Genomic DNA, 23797 nt, shown 5'->3' with positions numbered 1-23797 from the left:
ACCTTGGTGCCTTGTAACTAACAGGTGCTCAGCTGTATTTTTTCTTAATGAAAGACTCTACTCACCTGTATTTATCTCCTATTTTATTTCCCATAACACTTTAGCCAAAGACACTCAAGAGCTCAAAAGTGTCTTCTGAATTAAATGATATAAAGTGTACACTGTATGAGAAAATATGATCTGTGTTTATAGAGGCTTAAAATATACCTCAAAATGAAACAGCTTTGTTTATACCTAATAGCTAGTTATTACACAATTAATATTGAATTTCACTTGAAATGACACTATCTCCTTTACAGAAAGCTATATTAATAAACATATTCAAGATACATGCAGATTAGTACTTCCTAAGTGCTTATATCCAGCATTTGTTTGGAAAGATTCTGAGACGAGAAATTGAGTAATATACCAATGATCAGTAAAGAGAGAAGCACTCTGTAAACCTCTTGAAGTCATTATCAACATTGGAGCCCTGAACAACAAATAAAATCCATGCTCATGCTAAAAAAGTGTCATTCACTGCTAATATTCTATACCTGACCACTGGATGTGAAGGGCCAAATTTCATCTTCATATGATCCCCTAGCTTCGTTAAAAGCAGGTTGAAGTGTGCACTTGCCAGATAGAGGTTCATCTGGGCTCTCCAGGGCATCTCCTCAAGAAATATTTGATGGAACCTCTTCCTTTTCACAAAATTTAATATTATAGGATTCAAGTTATCCACCAGGCATCGAAAGGCAAGTTTCCTAACATCAGTTCTCTTATTCCTGCCAAGGAGAAACAAATTTTGAAATTACACAAGCTTCCAGATATTTAATAAAGAAGAATGATTCCAATTTGTATAAAATACACCAAGAAGTCACTTGACTGCCCTTATGCAAATGTTTCTGGTTTATTTATCATTTCCTTAGTGCTAAGAATGTGAAATAGTGCAGTAGAGAAGCCATGAGGATAGACAGTAAGGACAAAGACATTATGTATTGCCTTCCATTCTCTCTGATGTCTGTGTCTTAAGCTCCAACCAGACAGCTTTTCTTTTCCATAACCAAAAGCCCACTGAGATTAGACAACTGAATTATAACATAATGTTCACATTCATCCCCTAACTTCAATATTAAACAAGAAAATCATTTCTCTGTATTGTTACTTAAGGAAAAAAATAAAGGAGCAAAATTTTTTCCAACATTAGTTACAGCAGAAATAAAACATCGATCAACTATAAATGAAATAATTTCATAAATCCATATTCAATATGCTCTGGATAAAACTAATATTTCAAAATTTAGCTAATAGTTCATTTTTTAAGTGTAGCATATATTCAATTTGTTTAAAATTATTCCTATCAAAATCTCAAAGTCATCCAACTATTTTTATAGTTGCATAATTGTTTACATGGCATGATTTGATTTCTTCAAAGTACTTCTTTTTTTTTTTTAATGTCAACAGTGCTACTGCCCCATTGGTCAGTGCCATTCTATCTGATTTATATTGGAGAAAGGAAAAAAAATCTCAACTGGTAAGTAAGAGTATCTTGCTCACTTTAATAGATAACGTGTCTGAATCTGACATGACACACACACACACGAAAAAGAAAGGAAGGTGGATGGAAGGTCAAGTCTTCTCAAAAGGTCCAGAAGAGTTTGACAAGACTAGCCACATCATCCCTGCACTGAAGGTGAGAGTGTCCAGGGAGAGCAGTGACAGAGGATAGCCTTCCTCCACACATCTTGTCAAGGTAGTAACAGACTCCAGGGGGCTTGGAAGGGAGTGAGAGCCAGTCCAGAGGGTAGAGAATGTTTCTTCTTTTACTACCTGAGTAGTTCTTAATGTGCAGCATACTCCATGAGCAGCTCTTTATCTCTGTGAGCCACAGATGTGAGTGGATCCAGTAGCCAGAGAGGAAGCTCAGGAGAGAGTCAGCATAAATAAATGCTCAGTGATATGGAACCATAAGAAGAAGAAGATGGAAACTTGAATTAGGAAAATATTAAGGAATCCAGACACTATCATCTGTATGTTCAAGCCTGAATAAATAAGTGAATATATTGACATTAATGGAAACAGGATTCTTACCATTACAAAAAAAATTACAATCAGGGAAAGAGAAAACACTGGAAAGTATCTTGTGGTATGGAACTGAAACTGGACGTGTCAGTATGACCTTATAGTTTTAGATAGATACATAGATCTATTTAGGTGGACATAGATATTTCCTAGTTTTGTCTGTTGAAAAGGCCTAGAAGCAAAGATACATCAGTAGCCTCCAGAACGTAGATTCTAAATACCACTTCCACTAAAAGGAATCAGCTGCTTCCAGGGCTGGGACAGGGAAGGTACAAGATGAACACCTTGTGGTAAATAAGAAGCTCAAAAAAATGATGGGGACAAGCCAAAAAGACCAAACTGCTAGGCTAAAGGACTCCTGATGGCCAAATCTGGAGCAATTTGAGACTCAAAATTAATAATAATGTTAATTTAATAAAGGATATCCACAAAAACAAACCTAACACAAATATAATTCTTAATGATAAAATGTTGAAAGCTTGAAAGCTTTTCCTCCAAAATGGGAATCAAACAAAGGTACCCACTAGTATCATTTCTTTCAGCACTGAAATAGTGGGCTTGGCAAGAATAAAAAGCAAGAAAAAGGCAGTGGGGGGAAAGGGAGTATAAGGATTGAAAATAAAGAAGTAAAACAGCTGTCAATCATAGACAATACAATTGTATATTTATAAAATCCAAAATGACCTACAGATAGGGTATTAGAATTAATCAGTGAATTTATTAAGCCCGTGGAAAACAAAGTCAATATACAAAAAATAATTCTATTTTTACATACCAGCAATAAAAAATTAAAAATAAAATTCTAAAAAGAAATTTCTAGCAGCTTAAAAAATATCTAGGAAATAACCAAAGCCAAGATGTATAAGACCTACTCACAGAAAATAGAAATCATAAGGATAACTTTAAAGCATATGGAACTAAATGAGAATAAAAACAGTACCATATACTAAAAATTATAAGGTACAGTTAAAATAGTGATAAGAAGGAAACATGTTAGCCTTCAGTGTTTTCTGATTCAGAACAATCCCAACCAAATTTCCAACAAGTTTGTTGTATTTTTAAATTATCAACAAAATTTCTATTTTTCCCCATGATTTACTTCTATATGTCTATTTAAGACTTCCAAATGTATAAGATCTTTTTGATTCTATCTTTTCAAAAATCAGCCTACTGTAATCAATTATAGTAAAACGTGGTTTGTATGAGTCCAATGTTTGAAATTTCTTAAGATTTGCCTTATAGTCAAAACTATAAATGTTCTACGTGTGCTTTAAAAAATAAATGCTTTTTTTTAAAAAAAATCCTCTAAAAAATAGGCATTTTCTAGTTGTTGGCAATTCATGACCTTTTTTCTCCTGAATTTAGAATCAGCTTGTCCATCAAGATAATCCCAAAATCAAATGAGGTAAGCATCCTACAACTGTACATACTCTTAGTGAAATATCTGTTCATGTTTCTTTATCCCTTTTTTTATAATTTTATTTGAAGTGTCTTTTGCTCATTTTCTAATTGGACTGTTTGTTTTTATTATTCTTTTGAATTTTGAGAGGTCTTTATATATTCCAGATATGAGGTCTTTCTTGGATATGTGGTTTGCAAATACTTCCCAGTATGTAGCTTATCTTTTCATCCTTTTCATAGGGTCTTTCGCAGAGCAAAAGTTTTAAATTTTGATGAAGCCTGAGGTTGTATGGTAAGCATATGTTTAATTTTATAAGAAATCCCACAGTCTTTTCCAGAGTGGCTGTATCTTTTTACATTCCCACCAGTATTGTATGCATGACCCAGCATTTAGTGTTATCACTATTTTTTATTTTAGCCATTAAAATAGGTTTTAGCGATACCTTGTGGCTTTAATTTGCATTTTTCTAATGGCTAATGATACTGAACATCTTTTTATGTGTTCATTTGCCACCTGTATATAAGCAAACTTTCAATATCTCTTCACAATATGACAATCCACACAGAAAACCTGTTATCTATAAATAAATTATCAAGCCTGTAGAAGATTGAATTGTTTAGAAATCACTTAAGTTCCTATACAAAAGAACAGAAGCATTCAAAAATGTAATTTTAAAATACGATTTACATTAATACCTTCTTTGATGAGGCTAATGAAAGATGTATAGCATCTTTACAGAATGTATCATAAAAATTTATTGAAAGACATAAGCATGTGGTCTGTATACTAATAGAAAGAATCAACACTGGGGGGGAGGGAACTTCCCAAACCAATCTATATAGTCAATTATATGTCTACTAAAATCATGAGTTTTTTGTGTTACTTGACAAGCCATTTCAAACTACTCCATGGAAGAATATTGAAGACTTGTGTGAACATAGTGGAGAGACTTATTCTATCAGACAACAAGAATCAATTTAATGCTAGAGTAAGTATGATGGTGTGATACTGACCCACAAAAAGATAAACAGACTAGGACAGAAAAGAGAACTCAAAACTATATATATGAAAACTTTCTAAGTCGGGGTGCCTGGGTGGCTCAGTAGTTAAGCGTCTGCCTTCAGCTCAGGGCGTGATCCCAGAGTCCTGGGATCAAGCCCCGCATTGGGCTCCCTGCTCTGCTGGGAGCCTGCTTCTCCCTCTCCCACTCCCCCTGCTTGTGTTCCCTCTCTCATTGGCTGTCTCTATCTCTCTCAAATAAATAAATAAATCTTTAAAAAAAAAAAGAAAAGAAAAGAAAAAAGAAAACTTGCTAAGTGACAAAAGTGACAGTGGTAGCAGAATAGACTACTTGATAAATGGCTAATAATGGCTACTTGATAACTGGGGAGGGCCATTTGGGCACCTATAATAAAACTACAAAAGATGGGGAAGGGGACCCTTCCTCTCATGAGTCACAGAAATAAAATACAGTTAGATGAAACTCCAAATCTGGGGCACCTGGGTGGCTCAGTCAGTTAAGCGTCTGCCTTCAGCTCAGCTCATGATCCCAGGGTCCTGGAATCGAGCCCCACGTCAGGCTCCCTGCTCAGTGGAGAGCCTGCTTCTCCCTCCCCCTTTGCCCTTCCCCCCTGCTTGTGTGTTCTCTCATTCTGTGTGTGTGTGTGTGTGTGTGTGTCTCAAATAAATAAAATCTTAAAAAGAAAAAGAAATTCCTAAATGTGAAAATCTAAAATATAAATTCAAACTATCTCGTTCAAAAACAACAAAGAGAAATGGTGATATACTTTGCTCCGTTAACAATTATAACTTTTGATTTAACAAAGAAAACTTTTAAAATGTAAATAGATGAGCCACAAACTGGGAAAAGCAGTTATATCCAAACTTCTAAAAATAAATGAGAAAACAAAAGTTTTTAAATGTACAAAGGATCTAAACAAGCAGTGCCGAGAACAGAAAAATCCTAGGGTCTAATAAAAACATGAAAAGATGCCTAACCTCATTAGTAAGCAAAGAAATAAAAATTAAAATAATAATGACATAAAATTTCATAACTCAACAGTCCAAAAAAATTCAAAAATTTGATAATAATATCAAGTGTTGGTAAAGATGTTGAAAAATGGAAACTTGACACACCACTGATGAAAATCTAAGGGCGACTTAGCAATAACTAGTAATATGAAAAATCTTCATATCTTGGGAACTACACTCCTCAATCAATGAGAGATGAAGAACACAATAAATGAGATTAGAAACAGGTTTGACGTAATGAACAGGGGGCTGGAAAAAAAAAAAAGGAGGAATGAATTAGTGACCCAGAAGACAAAATAATAGAAAATAATGAAGTTGAACAAAAGAGAGAAAGAAGAATTATGCAACATAAGAATAGACCTAGGGAACTCAGTGACTCCGCTAAATGTAATAACATTCATATTATAGAAGTCTCAGAAGAAGAGAGAGAAAGGCAGGCAGAAGATTTATTTCAAGAAATAATAGCAAAAAACTTCCCTAATCTGAGGAAGGAAACAGATCCATGAGGCACAGAGAACACCCATCAAAATCAACAAAAGCATGCCAACACCAAGACACGTTGTAATTAAATTTGCAAAATATAGTAATAAAGAAAAAACCTTAAAAGCAGAAAGATAAAAGAAGTCCTCAACTTACAGAGGAAAACCCATAAGGCTACCTGGAAATTTCTCAAAAGAAAACTTGGCAAGCCAAAAGGGAGTGACATCATATATTCAAAGTGCTGAATGAGAAAAATTTGCAGCCAAGAATACTCTATCCAGCAAGGCTATCATTCAGAATAGAAGGAGACATAAAGAGTTTCAAACAAAAACTAAAGGAGTTCATGACCACTAAACCAGCCCTGCAAGAAATACTAAAGGGGACTCTTTTGAGTGGAAAGGAGGGACCAAAAGTGACAAAGATAAGATAGGATCAGAGAAAATCTCCAGAAATGACAAAACAAGTAATAAGATGGCAATAACTACATACCTACAATAATTACTTTGAATGTAAATGGACTAAACAAGACCCATCTATATGCTGGCCATAAAAGACTCATTTTAGACCTAAAGACACCTGCAGATTGAAAGTGAGGGGGTGAGGAACATTTATCATGTGGCTGGGTGTCACAAGAAAGTCAGAGTAGCAATACTTACTTCAGACAAACTAGACTTTCTATTTTTGTTGTTTTTATCCTTCTTTGGTATTTAGGGCAGTACTGGCCTCATGAAATGATTTTGAATGTGTTTCCTCTATTCCATTATTTGCAAGATTTTGATAAAGATTGCCATTAATTATTTTTTTTAAATGCTTGTTAGAATTCACCAATGAAACCAGGTGATCTTGAGCTTTTCTGTCCTGGGAGATTTTTGATTCCTAATTCAGCTTTCATTCTTGTTATTGGTCTAAGAAGATGTCCTACTTCAAGATTCATGATTCAATCTTTGTAACTTGCTTGTTTTTAGGAATTATCTGGGGTTTTTTTCTAAGTTATTTGAATCATTAGTATATAATTGTTTCTAGTAATCTGTTATCATACTATGTATTTTTGTGGTTCTCTGTTCTATTTTTTTCTCTTCCATTTCTCATTTTGGTTGTTGAGGCTTCTTTTTTTTTTTCTTAGTTAATGTAGTTAGAGCATTGCCAATTTTGTTTATTTTTATTTTTTTGGAAAAACTGGTCGTTACTTTCAATGTTATATTATTGCTTATTCTGGTCTCTATTTTATTTATGTCTGATTTTTCTTTGTTATTTCCTTCCTCTACTAAATTTCAGCTAAATTTCTTCTTTTTTCTAGTTCCTTGTGGTATAATGTTGTTTATCTGAACTTGTTTTCTTAGTACAAACATTTATAGCATAAAAAAGTCATAATTTAAATAAAGAAAATAAAGGAATAATCAAACAGATAGAAGGCAAATGCAAAGTGAGAGTGGTTCTATTAATATGTACATGTTGCTCTTAAAATCCAAATCACTAAACAGATAAAGATATTTTATGTATATAATGAAGATAAGATATATAAAGGATATATAAGAATCATAAGTTCATACTCACAAAAATAGAAGCTAAATGTTTTACCAAGATAAGTTATGGTTTCAGTTTTTTCGAACAAGAACATAAGGACCACCAATAATGAAAAGTAATTTATGAACTGATCTCTTAACCACCCTATCTAAACTTCTCCTGCCACCACTTCCACCCAAGGCCAGTTATTCTATAGCATATCATCCTGTTCACTTATTTTATAAAATGTATCAAAATTTTACAGTCTTGTGTATTTGTGTGTTTACTGACTTATTGCACTCCTGTCATTAGCATGTAAGTTTCCCAAGGGCAATGATCTTATCTATCTAGTCCACCATTATATCTCTAGTTCCTAAAATAATGCCAACCACATAGTAACATTTACTGAATTAATTAATCATTTAATACCTTTCATGTTCCACCATTTCAGAAATAGATGGATTTTTGGAAAAAAATTCTCTTAGAGTTTCCTTTCTTTTACTTCTTTTTCTTGGCAACAGTTCCGCAGTCTTAATATGAGAGATGACAAAATGTTATAAATTAAATCTAAACTCTGAACACAATGCTATAATTTATTCATAGTCTAATGCTTATCTCTTGACATTGAAATACAGTGATTTCTTTATACTCCTAATTAAAATTACTATCAAAAGAAACAAAAAATATACGATTATAAAAATATCCATGTAATAAATTAAGAATTATAATGTACTGGGACAGCTGGGTGGCTCAGTCAGTTAAGTGTCCAACTCTCGATTTTGGCTCAGATCATGATCTCAAGGTTGTGAGATCAAGCCCCAAATCAGGCTCCATGTGGAGCCTGATTAAGATTCTCTCTCCCTCTCCCTCTGCCCCTCCTCCCCCTCACTCATACGCACATGCCCATGCTCTTTTTCTCTCTCTCCAAAAAAAAAAAAAAAGAATTATAATGTACTATATAATAATAAGATTGTTTTTGGTATTTCTTTCTATTTCATATTATAATGCAGCCAATCAACTTTAGATACATGAATCTCTTATTTCATTAACTTAAAATTCAAAACTCATAAGAAACTTACTCTTCCAATCTCCATTACTGCAGTTTTGAACTTCTTCAAAGGTTTGGTTGTCTTTTTGCACAAAACATTATCCTTATATTTCATTTTTCTTATTCTAAGTAGGGACTCATTCCTCCTAATACAAAAAGATAAAGTCAGTTAAAAGGATCCGTAAGAATTTGCAATCCTATACCAAAGCAATAAATCTTTAATGAATGTTGTCACTGAAATTATACGAGAAGAATATCCAAAATTGTTTGTGTCTCATGCATACATTAGATCGTGATATTCCTGATCACCAAGGAACAGCTGGCCTCTTGAAAGAGCAAAATGTAAATCATAGCATAAAATGTGAGCTGACATGTGACATAGGAAAAACAGAATTGGATTGAAAATAAAACAACATGAACATGTCCCTTTAAAACTGAAAAGATAATTATGTAAGAGTGACCCTGGACAAGCTATCTTGCTTGCCACAGATTTCAGTCTCTTTGGTTCCATCATGTCCAGACTCCTAGACACTATCACCTTCTGGATACCAACAGGTGCTAAGTATTTTATAGGACTACAAAAACTTTTCCCTTCCCCCAATCACTTGTTGAAGTTCTTAATCTCATTTTTTCAATCTGCCGTGGACCCCTATGGCAATTCTTCGAATACTGTGAAGTCTCTTATTATCCCTCCTTCAACTGATACTTATCATTTATTTTCTATGTAATTTATATATTTTCTAAAATTCCTATTTCTTTGAGTAAGTACTTGCTAATTCCAGCAAAACCCTGCTATCTTTGGGATGCCTGGCTGGCTCAGTCAGTTAAGTGGCTAGGAGCCTGGACATGTCGGGTAAGCACCCAGCTCTCAGTTTGGGCTCAGGTCGTGAACTCAAGGTCCTGGGATCGAGCCCCAAGTCAGCGCAGAGTCTGCTTGTCCCTCTCTCCCTCTGTTCCTCCCTCCACTCGCACTCTCTCTCTCTCTCAAGTAAATAAATAAAACCTTAAAAAAAAAAAAAGAAAACCAACCCTGCTATCACATGATAAATGGGGTCCAAAACTTGAATTGAATAAAATGTAGGGTCACATAAATTCAAGGCTAATGAAATGACTGGGTGAGTCTAGATAGCTAGTTACACGGTTTGGGGTTCCAAATTCATCTTAGTACCACAGGCAGTTGGCTACTTGCTTCAATTTTAATGAAGATGATCCAGGATCCTGTGGTTGGTTGGGACTCCAGACCAGTTGCAGCAATTCCAAGGGTCTCCCAGCTAACTGACACTCATTTTGGTAAATGTTTAGTCTGCCTGAACTAAGAAGCTTAGACCAGTGACCACTGGGAGGTGGGTATCCACCCTCTGCAACTTGCATTTTGAAACTGGTTGCCAGCCGTTTTCTAAGCAGATTGCTCTCCTCCCTACCTCCTGACGCTCCCATTCCCCAGAATGCTCGAGTTTTTTGCTGTTACTGTAGAAAGAGACAGGAAGGAGAGGAGGTCACAGATAAATACTCGCCATCCTCCTATCTTCTCAACATTCACCTCCATGCTCTGAAGAATCTCACCCCCTGAATCAATTAAACTCCTCCACTTCTCAAACTCTTCACAGAATGCTTCCTCCTAGCTTTTTATTTTGTTTATGGCATGTTATGAAAAATGGTATTTTAAAATTTTCATGTAGTCAATGCTATCGATCTTTGATTTCATGGCTTATTCATTGTTTTGATTACTTATGTTACTACCTGTTTCTAACATGAAACATCGAATCCCAATAGCTGTCTGCCTATTATTTCACAAACAAAACTATGTTATACTTTGATAATACAAATCTCTCTTTTGCTCTTTTTCCTTTTTCAAATATTTGTCATTATTCTACACCATTCCATAAAGCTAATATGATTGGAGTTACATTAAACCAAAAAACTAATTCGAAAACAATAGAAATTACAGTAGTCCATCTGCCCATCAAGTAATGCACTATGTCTCCATTTATTCAAGTCATTTTTAAAAATATTTCTTAGTAAAAATGTTTGGTCTTCTTTTATTAGCGTAAGTCCCCGCACAAATCCTGATAAAGTTAATCCTGTGCTTCACAGAAATGGGATCATTTTTCCATTATACTTTCCAGTTGATATAGGAAAGCTATTGGTTTTGTAGTTAGCTATCCCATGGAATTCTATTATTATTTCTGATAGTTATCAGTTAATTAGCTTAAGTTTAAAAAAACTATTATTTGCAAATACCTATCATTTTATCTCCCTTTCAGAGTATTTCACTGTGGAACTTGTTTGACAAACATTTTTGAGACCCTATTATGTGATGATCGCATGAATTCTAATCCTAATTTCTATTTCTTATTTTAACGCACTAGCAAGAATTTTCAGAACAATATTAAATGATAGAGGGAATAATAAGTTTCCTTATTATAAAGGTTATTTTAAAAGAAAATATTCTTCTGATCCTAGTTTGCCAAGAATGGTTGTTGAATTTCACTACACGACTTTTTAGCATCTACTCTAGGCATCTTTGACTACTAGTAATAATTACATTTACAGATTTCCTACTATATTTATATTGATAATAAGATCTACATTTTCTTCTTTTTCTTTTTTTTTAAAGATTTTATTTATTTATTTGACAGAGATAGAGAGACAGCCAGAGAGAAAGGGAACACAAGCAGGGGGAGTGGGAGAGGAAGAAGCAGGCTCCCAGCGGAGGAGCCTGATGTGGGGCTCGATCCCAGAACGCCAGGATCATGCCCTGAGCCAAAGGCAGACACTTAATGACTGAGCCACCCAGGTGCCCCAAAATCTACATTTTCAACACTGAATTTATAACGTATTTTAAGAATTTTTGTTTCTATATATACTGCTAGGACTGATTTATAATTTTTTTTCATTCTTTTTTAAAACCCAGTTATCAGAGACTCCTGTGATAAATTTACTAGGAAACTTTATACCCATGAGCTGAAGTAGCTTTATGTAAAGTAAAACTTATTTGTTCCTTTAAAATATGAAAGAACTAGCCTAAAAAAAAATCTGAGCCATTCAAATTCTTTTTAATACTTCAATCAATTTTTATAATTTAAATTTTTCCAGATTATCATCACTTTTAATTAGAAATTTCAAATTTATTTATATTAAATTGTATATGCTATTATCTAATATTTGTTTAACCACTTCCAAATTTAGAATTATTACTTCTTTGGAGTACTTGTATTTCACTTTTTCTTATTATGCTGGCTGGAAATTCACCTAATTTATTAATATCTTCAAAAAACTAGCTCTACCAGTTATCAATTAAATGATTTTTTTTAAGAGAGGGGGAGAGAGCAAGCAAGAGTGGGGTGGGGGTGCAGAGGGAGAGGAAGACAAAGAATCTCAAGCAAGCTCCCCACCCAGCATGGAACCACACAGGGGTTCAATCTTACAACCCTGAAATCATGACCTGAGCTGAAGTCAAGAGTCCAACACTAAACCCACTGAGCCACACAGGTGTGCCTTCAATTAAATGATTTTATTTTTTTTAAAGATTTTATTTATTTATTAGACAGAGAAAGAGACAGCCAGCGAGAGAGGGAACACAAGCAAGGGGAGTGGGAGAGGAAGAAGCAGGCTCATAGCGGAAGAGCCTGATGTGGGGCTCGATCCCATAACGCTGGGATCATGCCCTGAGCTGAAGGCAGACGCTTAACCGCTGTGCCACCCAGGTGCCCCTAATTAAATGATTTTAAAACCAACTTATAATTGTTTAATTTCAACTTGTATTTTTATTTTCTTTCTTCTGTTTTCTTAGATCTATTTTATTTTCTAATTGCTTTAGTTCAATAAAAATTCATTTGATTTTATTTTTCTTATTTAGTAATAGAGGCTTCTATTAAGGATTTCTAATTGCTCTTTTGAGCACATTTGATACTAGGGTTTCTCATCATCATTACTTTCAAAAGTCTCTATACTTTTGATTAGATTTCTTTTTTGATCCAATAGTTATATATATGGCAATATATATATATATATTGTTGTAAAATTTCAGTTTTATTATACTGTCAGAGAATGTGACCTTTACAAATTCTAGTCTAGGTTATCTGCTGAGCCCTATTTTGCAGCTTAAATATTACTTTTTTAAAAATTTAATGAGTACTTTAAAGGGTGTTTAGTCTCAATTGGCTATATATATTAATCTTATTAATTATATATATTTTCTGTGTCCTTTTTATTCTTTTTAAAATAGCATGTTAAACTCTCTCAATATTATTATATTTTGTCAAATCAGTTATTTCAACAGTTATTTCCATATACATGGATTTTTTTGTTATGTAAAACATGCAAATTCATAAAATATCTTCATTGTGATTTATAAGCATTATTGGTAGAATCATCCACTTTGAATATGAAAAGGTAGAATTGAAAGTAAGTAACAAAGAGATTGTTCTTTAAATGTTACCAGGACAACTGATAAACTGGGGAACCCAAAGTTTAATCTAAATCCCCATACCAAAATAAATTCTATATGGATTAAAACATTAAATATAAATCATGAAATCATAAAATTGGAAGAGAATACAGCTGCACATTTGCCTGTTGCAGAATATTTTCTTTGTGCAAAAATATGTTAAGCATATGAACATAAAAAGAAGACAGACATTACTATCAAGGTAGATATCAAGGTTTTCCATCTGCTCCTCCTCTATATTCCCTGACTTGGAGAAGAACATCCTAAAACATCTGCTCAGCCTTGAAAACTGAAATCATTACCTTTGTTTTGAACTCAGTCATACTACTCAATTTCCAACCTTGAGTCTTTTGTTATACCACTGGTCAATGCTTCTAAGCCACTCATTCTGCTTTCCTTGAAGAATATCTATTATTCTTAGGTTGGACCTCCAGTCAGCCCTCCAAACCTCACTGCACACCAGAAGTGTCTTCTGCTTCTCTTTGGTATTAAGAATGTGATTTACAGCTTCCAAACTTCTACTTTCGGCTACAGCCTTTTTAATTTAATAGCACTCTCTGACTAATTCTCTGAATATTATAACCTGTTTCATTTGATAAAAGCAATTTCCTCCTTTATCATCTGAGAATATGAAGTACATATATTCCAAGCTTTTGTTCTAATAAATGAAGTGCCTGTTTTAGGAAGAATGTTTTTCTATAGGTTTTTATGAGAATGTTTCTCTTTTGCTGCCATTTTTTAAACAGACCTCATGTTATTAACGTTTCTTTTTACTAAAATGAGAGATAAGTCTATGCCCAATGGTGAAAGAACAGTCCCATTGTTGGAAGAAAATGTTTGCTCGTTTACATACAAAGACACAAATCCTCACTATCTTGTTGGTGGCTGTTTACCCCACCCTAGGTGTATACCCCACTCTCTTTTTCATCCATCTTATGTATCTTAAAGTGACAATGTTACCGATCTTTTAAAGTTGCAAATATTAATAAAATATATATTACAAATACCTTTTCAAGAAGTCACAAACAGGATTTGTTATCTCCACCATAAGATGAAATTTTTCATCATTCATACATTTTAGCATAACTTGAGTAAAGAATTCTAGGAATCTAGGTCTCTGCTTAAATTTCATAACTGTGAAAACAAAGAAGTGTAGCAGTAAATGTGGCAAGAACTCCTGTTTTTCTAAGATCAAATAGTCCTTTATAGTCTATATTTCATTTGTTTCTCCAAATATCTCAGTGTTGAGAAAGAGTTCATAAAAGTTACCTCTAATATATTACAAGTTAGGGGAAAAAAACTGCTGATATTATCAGAATTACTAGTTACCCTAATTTTTTTTCCACTGAGTTAAACAGTAATGTTATTTCTTCATAGCTGAACTTAAAGATCACTCACATTTTTCAATTTCCTAGTTTTCATAAGTTTCATAATAATATCATTTACTACTAAAATAAGTCACCATTCAAGGTTCTGTATTTCCAGATTTTAAATCACATTACTTCACAGTCAATATTCTGCATTATTCTGAAAGGATAAGAACCCAGAACCTTCTGCCTAGAAAGGTGAAAGCTTTCAGATAACAGAACCCGCAGAATAAATGATCTTCAATAGAAAATTGAGTGAACAACATATAAACATTTAGATTACCTACCTTCTTTCACAGCACCTTTGACTGACCAGTTTAAAACAATAGGGTAAAGAAATATAGGGTCCTCGGCTCCTGACAGTTCAGTTGTAACATCTAAGGTTTAAAAAATTAGTAAGTTGTAGGTTCCATTTAACATGAATAACCAAAAATGAAAATTCTTTGGAAGGAACAAAAAACAGGAAAATGCTCATGTATTCATTTTAAATTATATGCCTTCAAAATGTCAACTATATCATTATATTTTGGAGTTTAAAAAAATCCAGTGATCTCAATTATTTTCCTTTCCTTTCCCCCCTGAAAGCCAAGGAGTCCACCACCAAATAGGTGAAGAGTTTCCAGGGCATCAGTCTCTTGTTTTCAATAGCTGTCGTATATCAGCGAACCCCAGACTCTGAAACCTACCAATTATGTTAACTTCATCCTTACAAAATTACCTTTAAAAGAAAGAAAAGTATAGAATAATGAACAGCACAGCCACTGGAGCCAGGCCGCCTGGGTTCAAATTCTAACACTGAAACTTTTTAGTTACAAGACCTTGGGAAGTTACTCAAAATCTCTGTGCCTCAGTTTCTTTAGCTTTAAGATAAGGATAATAGTACCTTCTTCATATGGTTCTTATATAAGGTTATATGTATGTGTATAAAACATTGAACATAGTTTCTGGCACATGGAAAGCACAGTATAAAACTATTATTTCTATTATTATTCTGTTATTAAATCTATTGTTTAGCTAATAACATTACATTGTGCTTCTTAGTAAAATGTTTTTTATTGATAATATGAAAATAATTCACATTCCTAAAACACTTTACATTTTGGGGCTCCTGGGTGGCTGTCAGTTAAGCATCTGCCTTCAGCTCAAGTCATGATCTCGGGGTCCTGGGATTGAGCCCTGCATCAGGCTCCCTGTTCAGTGGGGAGTCTGCTTCTCCCTCTGCCCCTGTCCCTGCTCATGTGTGCTCTCTCTCTCTCTCCCCCTTATGAATAAATAAAATCTTTAAACAAATAAATCAGGTCGCCTGGGTGGCTCAGTCGGTTAAGCATCTGCCCTCAGCTCAGGTCATGATCCCAAAGTCCCGGGATCGAGTCCCACACTGGACTCCCTGCTCAGTGGGGAGCCTAGTTCTCTGCCCCTCCCCTGGCTTCTGTTCTCTCTCTCTCTCAAATAAATAAAATCTTTAAATTAAATCTTTAAAAAAATAAATCAATAGAAAAGAATTATAGTTTTATAACAAGACAATCACACCTTTCCCAAAGCTAGGTTTACTGGTTATGTGAATAATAGAGCATTGGCTTCAATTCATAAATTCAACTTGAAGCAGACTCGGAACATCCTGAGAGAGAGAGAGATCCAGATTAGGGAATTCTGAACCCAGATATAACTGAGGCACACAATAAGAAAAGAGAAGTAGGGACACCGAATTCTACGAGTGGAGTCAGCTCCAAAAAGGCTAAGGCACCAAAAGTGGAACCTCCGACTTGAGAAAAATTTAGAGAAAAAAGGTACTTTCTTGTTCTTCTAGAATATTTGAAGTACCTGCTTTTAAAAAGTGTGATAATATTTATCACCACGAGAAACTAAATCAATTTCTTAAGCAGACTTCCAAACCGCAAACTCCAAAATTTCAATCATTGTGTTAACATTGGTCCATTATGAAATTACTATTTGGCACAATGACCCAAAATTAAACTACTCTTTCACTTGAGTAGACCGTGATTCAAATCACTCACACATTAACACCCTCTACGCTATCCTTTTATTTCTCGGTTACATTTTTGCCTTCAGAGTAGAGACTCTTAATTTTGTGCCCTCCTCTCCAATATATGTGGCAACATCTGCTTCCGAGGTGATTGTGGCAGCTGGGGGGATGGGGTGCGGTGCATCTGTAGGAAGAGGCCAGGCATGCCACTCAACACCCCAGGATGCCCCACGGTGAAGAATCAGCAGCCCAGATTGGCAATAGTGCCGAGGTTGAGAAACCCTGCTTTAAAATCAGAAGATTCAGGCTCAAAAACAAGCCAGTCATGTAATCCTAAATAAATCACTCAATCTTTATGAACCACATGGGCTGGGGGGAGGGGGAGGCAGCGGTTAACAATCCGTTATTAACAGAGTATTGTTAGGATTAATGGCATAATGTAAAAGCACCTTAAAGGATTTACCAAATGCTAATCTCATCTTAATCCTTTTAACAAAATATTTTCTGATTTTAAAAAACGTAACACTAAACAGAAGTATCTAGAAAGGAAAAAAATTACTACATTGCTTTGTCAGTTTGAGTAGGTGTGTCTCCAACAAGGTCAGCTGTTCATTTATTTTTTCAGGTAATAATATCTGCTGTGGCTTCTTAGGCTTGGAAGACTTCTTGGAAGAACCCTAAAAACATTGGGGTCAGAATGTCAGAATGTACCTCAACATGTTTCAACAATTGTCACTTTCAAGTAGTAATCTTTAAATTATTATTTCATACTTTCATGCTTGGTAGACAAAACTATGATCTACATGGCCAAGTGATATAAATTAATAATAGTAATAGTCATTTCATTCTAACTAAAAGACAAACATAATACTCAGTGTTTTATATAGGTTGGCCAAAATATTTCTTCTCTTCCCTTCTCCCTTCCTTCCACTAACTTCCACCCCCCTAACTAGCACCACCCCCTTCAACCAACATACACACTCTTCTGAAAGCAGCTAAGGGTCAAACCCTAAAAAATCCTCAAAAGAAAATTCCCAGCCTGCCCTCAGAAATGTATTCCTTTTTCCTTTTTTCTTTCTTTTTCCCTGAGGAGCTTCTTTACAACTAAGCTAATTGCCTTTGCTGCTTTGCCTTTCAGTGAAACATAACAAGATCGGCAATTAGGATTAAGCATTGGCAGGTCTGTGCGCAGGCTCCCCACCATGTTTTCAACAGTCTGAGCCTGAGAACTGAACATGTTAAAGTCTCCTGTTCTCCAAAGAAACAAAAAACAAAAGAACAAAAAAACCCCTCCCAAGCCCCTCTAGGCTTCAAGGGACCTTGAGTGGCTATAAGGAGTTCTGACTCCTAGAAATTCGGTATTAGCTTCTCAGTCCCTACAGTCTTAAAAACAAGTAGCACGACCTTCCGCTGGGCTTGAGGCGCCATGGAAAGAGGCAAGAAGTCCTGTCCTACAATGATGTGAAGAAACAGGGTTCTGAGTCAAGGCCTGGGTGACATAAACAGCCCGGCTGATGGACTCTGAGAGTGAACAATACTTGGTGGAAAAAGGCCTCAAATTGCATCCGGCTTAATCAAAATTCTCTCTGGACAAAATAACCACCACACCAAAAAAAAGGATTATGGCTAAAAAAGTGTATCCAGTAAAACAGTGGTGATTTCTGAAGCTTTTTTGTGGCAAGCAAACACTTACATATAATTCAGCATACAAAAGAGACAGAAATGGAGCTATTCCAATGGAAACAGAGTCCAGGAGTGATAGTCTCTACCCCCACCCCAGTCAGTGAAGGGGCTTCAAGTGATTCCGAGTGCTCCTCAGAAACCCAATAAACTAAGCAACATTTCACAATTTGATCCACAAAAACACATAACCACATGGTCTTAAGAAAAGGCAATAAAACAGGTTCTATAAGACCCGTGCTTGGGAGGCAGATATTAAAAAGCAGTCTCCGACATTAACAGTCTCATAAAGAAGACAATTTAGGTGTCACAATGAGTTTAGGAAAAATCCACTGTGAACAAAGTAAAAAGCTCTGACATGTATTTACTACATTCGATAACACACCCAGAATAATAAAATCTTCAGTTTGGAAGAGACTTTAGAGGGCTTTTAGTTCCAGGTTCAGCTGGGTGTAGGAAGCTCTCTATCAATGCCTGACTAATGATCAGTACTGGTGAGAGGGGGCTCTTCAGTATTCTAGCAGGAATCCCTTTAAGTAAAAAAGGTCTTCATTACATAGTACTTCTTGTTTGTATAAATATGACAAATTTAAAATTGATCAATTTTCTAACACATTTGCTAATACTACATGACCCTTAAAAGACTCAAATAAGTATATGTTTTAAGATGACAAACAAAAATCAATTACCTCCTCTTGTATTTCTTCTTGGTCAGACACACCAAATAGAGATCTGCACCCTGATGTGATGTCCAACATCTTTTTTCCATAATTTATAATCATTACTGCAAGGTCATATTCTTTCCATGAACGCAGAATCTAATTTAAAATATTTATTAATTACCCCTGTTGGAAACATTTGTCTATTTTCAAGTGTCATCGGTCATCTTTCATAAATTCAGAAGTCCCATTAATGTTTTGAGTCTAGAATTCCCCTGATTTTGTTAAGGAAACTGGAAGAGTATGTTTTGTTAGAAAACTGAAATGAGCAAATACTTCCTCTCCTTTCAACTTTGCTTTCTGACATACTTGGGTCCAAGGCTTGGAGAGAACTAGAGAGAACTGTGCAATCTTTTCACCACTTTTTAATATGCCAGTAGAAAATGATAAGTGATAAAGAATTTCTCCAATCAACAGAAAAATAGAGAACCATTCTACTTAACACACCAAATGGTGAACAGAAACAAAAGACCATGCCAGATGTTTGGCATAATTTTTAAACAGTGCAAAAATAATGAAACATTTAAGATGACGTGTCTCATAAGTGGCACTTTATTTGGAATTCTGGCAACTTTTAGAAAAAATACTGCTGCTTAAAGAAAGATCGAGCCATCTGAAAAGATTACCAATGTTTTAAACAGAACAGAGAAAAGAAACAGAGCCATTAGACTAATTGGGCTTTCCATGTCATAACAGAAAATCCATACAAAAATGTGTTTATAAAAAATGAACACCTAAAATCTGGAACTCGAGGTGAGGCCAGGGCTCTGGGGCTATTGGTCAGCCTGGAAGAAGCTTCTGAAAGGGCAATTCTCAGCATAACAGTTTGGGACAGAACCAGCTCCAATATCAAAATCCTGACATCAAGATACACTTTACTTTTTAGGAATGTCCAGAACACTTTCGGGGTCATTTCTACAATAACATCACTTGGATCTCAGTATGATTCTTTAAGTTGGCCGGGGAGGGGGGCAGGTAATGGAGTTGTGGATGGCAAGTGAAGCCCTGCAGGGCCAGCCCCAAGCTGCTGTGTGCTATGGGAGAAAAATCACATGAAGCTGAGAGAGGAGGCATGTGATTTGAGGACTTCAACATGCACTAGGCCCCAAATGCTGGTCTTTTGTTCCAAGTCAGGAGTCTCTCCCATCTTCCACAGGGTCTGTTGTGAAGCCTCCCACTCTTCTCAATCTCTGAAACCCACCCTTACTCCCCACCTCCTCTGTCTTTCTTCTCTCTCGGCAAATGACCTTGCTTCCTTTTCACAGAGGAAATGTAGGGAAACTAGCTTATCTTCTACCTACACACTCACCTGTGATTACAACCATCCTACCCTCCTGTTAGAGGAGAGAAGTCAATGTCCTGGCCAGACTAATCCCTCCCACATGTGCTAGGATCTCATTGCCTCCTACCTTCCCAGGGATCTCCCTCCTAGATCCACATCCTTTCCCTCTCCTGGTTCCTCCCCATTAACGATCAAATGTGGAGTACCTGGATAAGCAGAATTGGTTTTTTAGTTGATTGGTTGGTTGATTTTTAGCAGGAGAAGTTGCTGTTGGCAAGCCACAAGCAACAAGCTGCCTTGGAATAGAGTTTCTTTGTTCTGGAAGAAATACTGCAGTAGCTGCTATCAGTTATTTAAATGTAAAGTGAATACTTGTCCAGTACCCTGGAAAGAAAGTGCAACCTGGCCTTCTCTTACTCGAAATAGACACCCCTCTCCTGGAAATACTTACTGATGGACGAGTTCGGGAAGAAAAGGCCAAACAGAGAAGGTACTCTAAAGAAAAGTAACCTTCGAAGATGTACTTTTAGCCCAGCAAAACACTAATCAATTTGTGTGTAATCATAACATCAGATGGAAAAGGGTACTGGGATTGTGTGGGACGCCTGCTTTCTCTGTGGCTGTGCCACGTGAGAATGGCAGAACAAATAGCAGTAGGCAGATCCTCCTCAAGGCTGAGGCTGGGCATGACAAAACAGCTTTCGACTAATCAACTCTCCAATTCTTCCTCTTGACTAGTGGAAGCAGAACTGGCCCCTGGATTAAGTGCACCCTTGAGATTCTTAAGTAATTCTCTTCCCTTCTCACTCTACACACTGTCCCCAGATGATATCATCTATTCAGTTGAGTCCATATTTTTTTATTTTTTTAATAATTTTTTATTATGTTATGCTAGTCACCATATAGTACATCCTTAGTTTTTGATGAGTCCATATATTAATGATGGCTTTGTCTTTATATGTATTTGTCCTCCCTTGAACTCGAAGCCTAGAGGTCCAATTATATAATATATACCTCTTTGGATATCCTATTAGCCCCCAAACTCAATAGATTCAAAATTTTTTATCTTTTCTCCCTTTCTCACCCAAAATTACTCCTTATCCAGAGTTCAACAAATAGCATTGTACTCACCCAGCTGCTGAGGCCAGATAGCTGGGTTGCTGCTGACTTCCCTCTCTCTCCTTTATCCTCACATACTTAGCAGGTTTGCAGGTTCTCAATTCTATCTCATGAATAACTCCTGAATCTTTCAATTCTATGTCCCACTTTTCCACACTACAGTAGCCCCCCCCCTTATCCATGTGGGATATGTTCCAAGACCCCAGTGGATGCCTGAGACTGCAGATAGTACCAATCCCGATACACATTGTTTTTTTCTATACATGTGTGCCCATGATAAAGTTTAATTTATCAGTTAGGTGCAGTAAGAGGTTAACAACAATAACCAATAGTAAAATAGAACAATTATAACAATATACTGTAATAAAAACTATGTGAACAGGGTATCTCTCAAAATATCTTGTACTGTGCTCACCCTTCTCCTTGTGATGATGTGAGATGATAAAATGCCTATGTGGTGAGATGATAAAATGCCTACGTGATTAGATGAAGTGAGGGGGATGACACAGGTGTTGTGATGTAGCTTTAGGCTACTACTGACCTTCTGACAACTCACTAGATGGAGGACCATGTGCTTCCTGAATGCAGTTGACCACAGGTAACTGAAACCTCAGGGAGCAGAACTAAGATAAGGGGGGTACTTCCATAGTTTAGTTTATCATCTCTCCCCTTCTAACTGATTCCCTGTCTCAGGTCTTATCCCACTGTATTAGCTATTGTGCCCCAGAATAATTTTTTGGCTAAAATGCAAACTTCATTATGTCATTTCCAGGTTTAAAACCCTTAATGGCTCCTCCCTGACCTCCTGAAATGGACATTCATCATCTGGTACCTGTTCACTACTCCACTTTTTAAGGTGATTGAAACAGATCCTTCATAATTAAAAATAAATCTGATTCTTCTTTTCCTTAACTGTAAGATTATTTCATATTTTCTCATTGACTGCTCCCTGAGGTAATGTTAATAATCTTGTTATCTGTCAAATGTTTTTTAAGATTAGCATTTAAGCCTGTTAATATAGTGTCTTGTCATAAAAAATTTTTTTTTACTTATCACGTAATCCGTTTATCTATCTTTTTCTGTGTACCTTTTGAATCTTATGCCCTATTGAGAAAGGTCTCCTCTGACTTCAAAGCCATACAAATATCCATCTGTCTTATTTTGTTTATGGTACGAGGTAGGGCTCTGGCTTTATTTTCAGATGAATAATCAGTGATACCAGAACCTTTTATTAAATAAAGTATTTTAATAGATTTTCCCAATAACTCCAAATGCCACTTTTGTCATATATTCAGTTCTTCCGTAGACCTGGGGCTGGCTGGCTATTCCTGGACTCTTCTAGTCCTCTGAACTATTTGCCTATTATTTTGTTAACACTATTTTTTATTGAGGTGGCCTTGTAATAAATTTTAGTATCTATTGAGAACTTTTAAATTATTCTAATCAGTTACAGAGAAACCCCATTGGGATTCTGATTAGAACTGTATTACATTTAAATACTATTTTTGGAAGGATTTCTATTTCTGTGACAGTGAGTCTATCTATTCAGGAACTTGGAACAGCTTGCCATAAGTTCAGATCTTATTTTGTGCCATTCGGTAAGATTTCAGTTCTTTTATTCAGGTCTTTTAGTACTTTGTTAGATTAAATGTTTCATTTTTTTTCTCCAAGTTTTTATTTAAATTCCAGTTAGTTAATATACAGTGTAATATTAGTTTCAAGTGTAGAATTTAGTGATTCATCACTTACATACAACACTCGGTGCTCATCTCAAGCGCCCTCCTTAATGCCTATCACCTATTTCACCCATCCCCCTGCCCACCTCCTTTCCAACAAGCCTTCAGTTTGTTCTTTATAATTAATGGTCTCTTACGGTCTGCCTCTCTCTCTCTATTTTTTTTCCTTCTTTTCCCTATGTTCATCTGTTTTGTTTCTTAAATTATACATATGAGTGAAATCATATGGTATTTGTCTTAAAATACTGTATATTACTAGTGGTATTTTTTCCTCTCTCCATTTCTAACTGGCTACTGCTACTATTTAAAAAAATCAGTTTGTAAGCATCTGACACACAATCACTTTATAAATTTTTTTAAATCTAGTAATTTTTTACTAGATTCTCATGAGTTTTTGAGACGTGTACAATTACAGATCAATTATACTTTTTTAATATTGTAAAATTATTTCATATCCTTCTCTATTACATAAGACAGAATCTACAAACAATGAAAACACTATTAAGAGTCAGCATCTCCAGTACCTGATTTTTAAGGAATCAGTCTCAGATAATTACCATTTACTGTATTTGCTGTAAAATTTGGTAAATGTCTTTATCATCGTTCGATAGACTCACTCCATTCCTAACTTACATATAATTTTTTTAGGAAAGGTTGCTAAGTGTTATCAAATGCCTCTGTAGCATTTTTCACTTAATCTAATTGTGACTTTCTTTTTTAATTTGCTGTTGTAAAAAATTAGAGTTTTGTTTTAATTCAGACTTGATCTTTAATACTTGACAATGACACTGTCCTAAGACATAAAGTGACCAGATGCCTTCCAGGAGCAGAGAAGGGTGATAAGACAAAACAGACTTGAAGAAAATTATACAATGCCTCTCTTTGTCCTGATTCATGTTTGGGGTCTTGACTTCTGCCTTTTCAGATATAAA

The 23797-nt window shown here is 35.4% G+C and overlaps 1 protein-coding gene across 1 annotated transcript in view; it reads right to left on the bottom strand.

Moving 5' to 3' along the window:
• Positions 1 to 23797, bottom strand: part of CFAP54 (cilia and flagella associated protein 54) — a 211608-nt gene that overhangs the window by 153419 nt on the left and 34392 nt on the right. The window contains exons 9-15 of the mRNA XM_034643671.1: positions 18699 to 18827; positions 16892 to 17006; positions 14633 to 14722; positions 13986 to 14112; positions 8560 to 8674; positions 7910 to 8010; positions 537 to 767 (exon numbers count right to left, since the gene is read on the bottom strand). Of these exons, the coding sequence (XP_034499562.1) occupies positions 537 to 767; positions 7910 to 8010; positions 8560 to 8674; positions 13986 to 14112; positions 14633 to 14722; positions 16892 to 17006; positions 18699 to 18827 (908 nt within the window). The remainder of the gene's footprint in view (positions 1 to 536; positions 768 to 7909; positions 8011 to 8559; positions 8675 to 13985; positions 14113 to 14632; positions 14723 to 16891; positions 17007 to 18698; positions 18828 to 23797) is intronic.

Source organism: Ailuropoda melanoleuca, chromosome 15 (assembly GCF_002007445.2).
Source record: "Ailuropoda melanoleuca isolate Jingjing chromosome 15, ASM200744v2, whole genome shotgun sequence".
In the NCBI taxonomy this organism is placed as follows: Eukaryota; Metazoa; Chordata; class Mammalia; order Carnivora; family Ursidae; genus Ailuropoda; species Ailuropoda melanoleuca.
The sequence above is the reverse complement of the archived record's forward strand: the minus strand, read 5'-3'. Positions and strand labels throughout refer to the sequence as shown.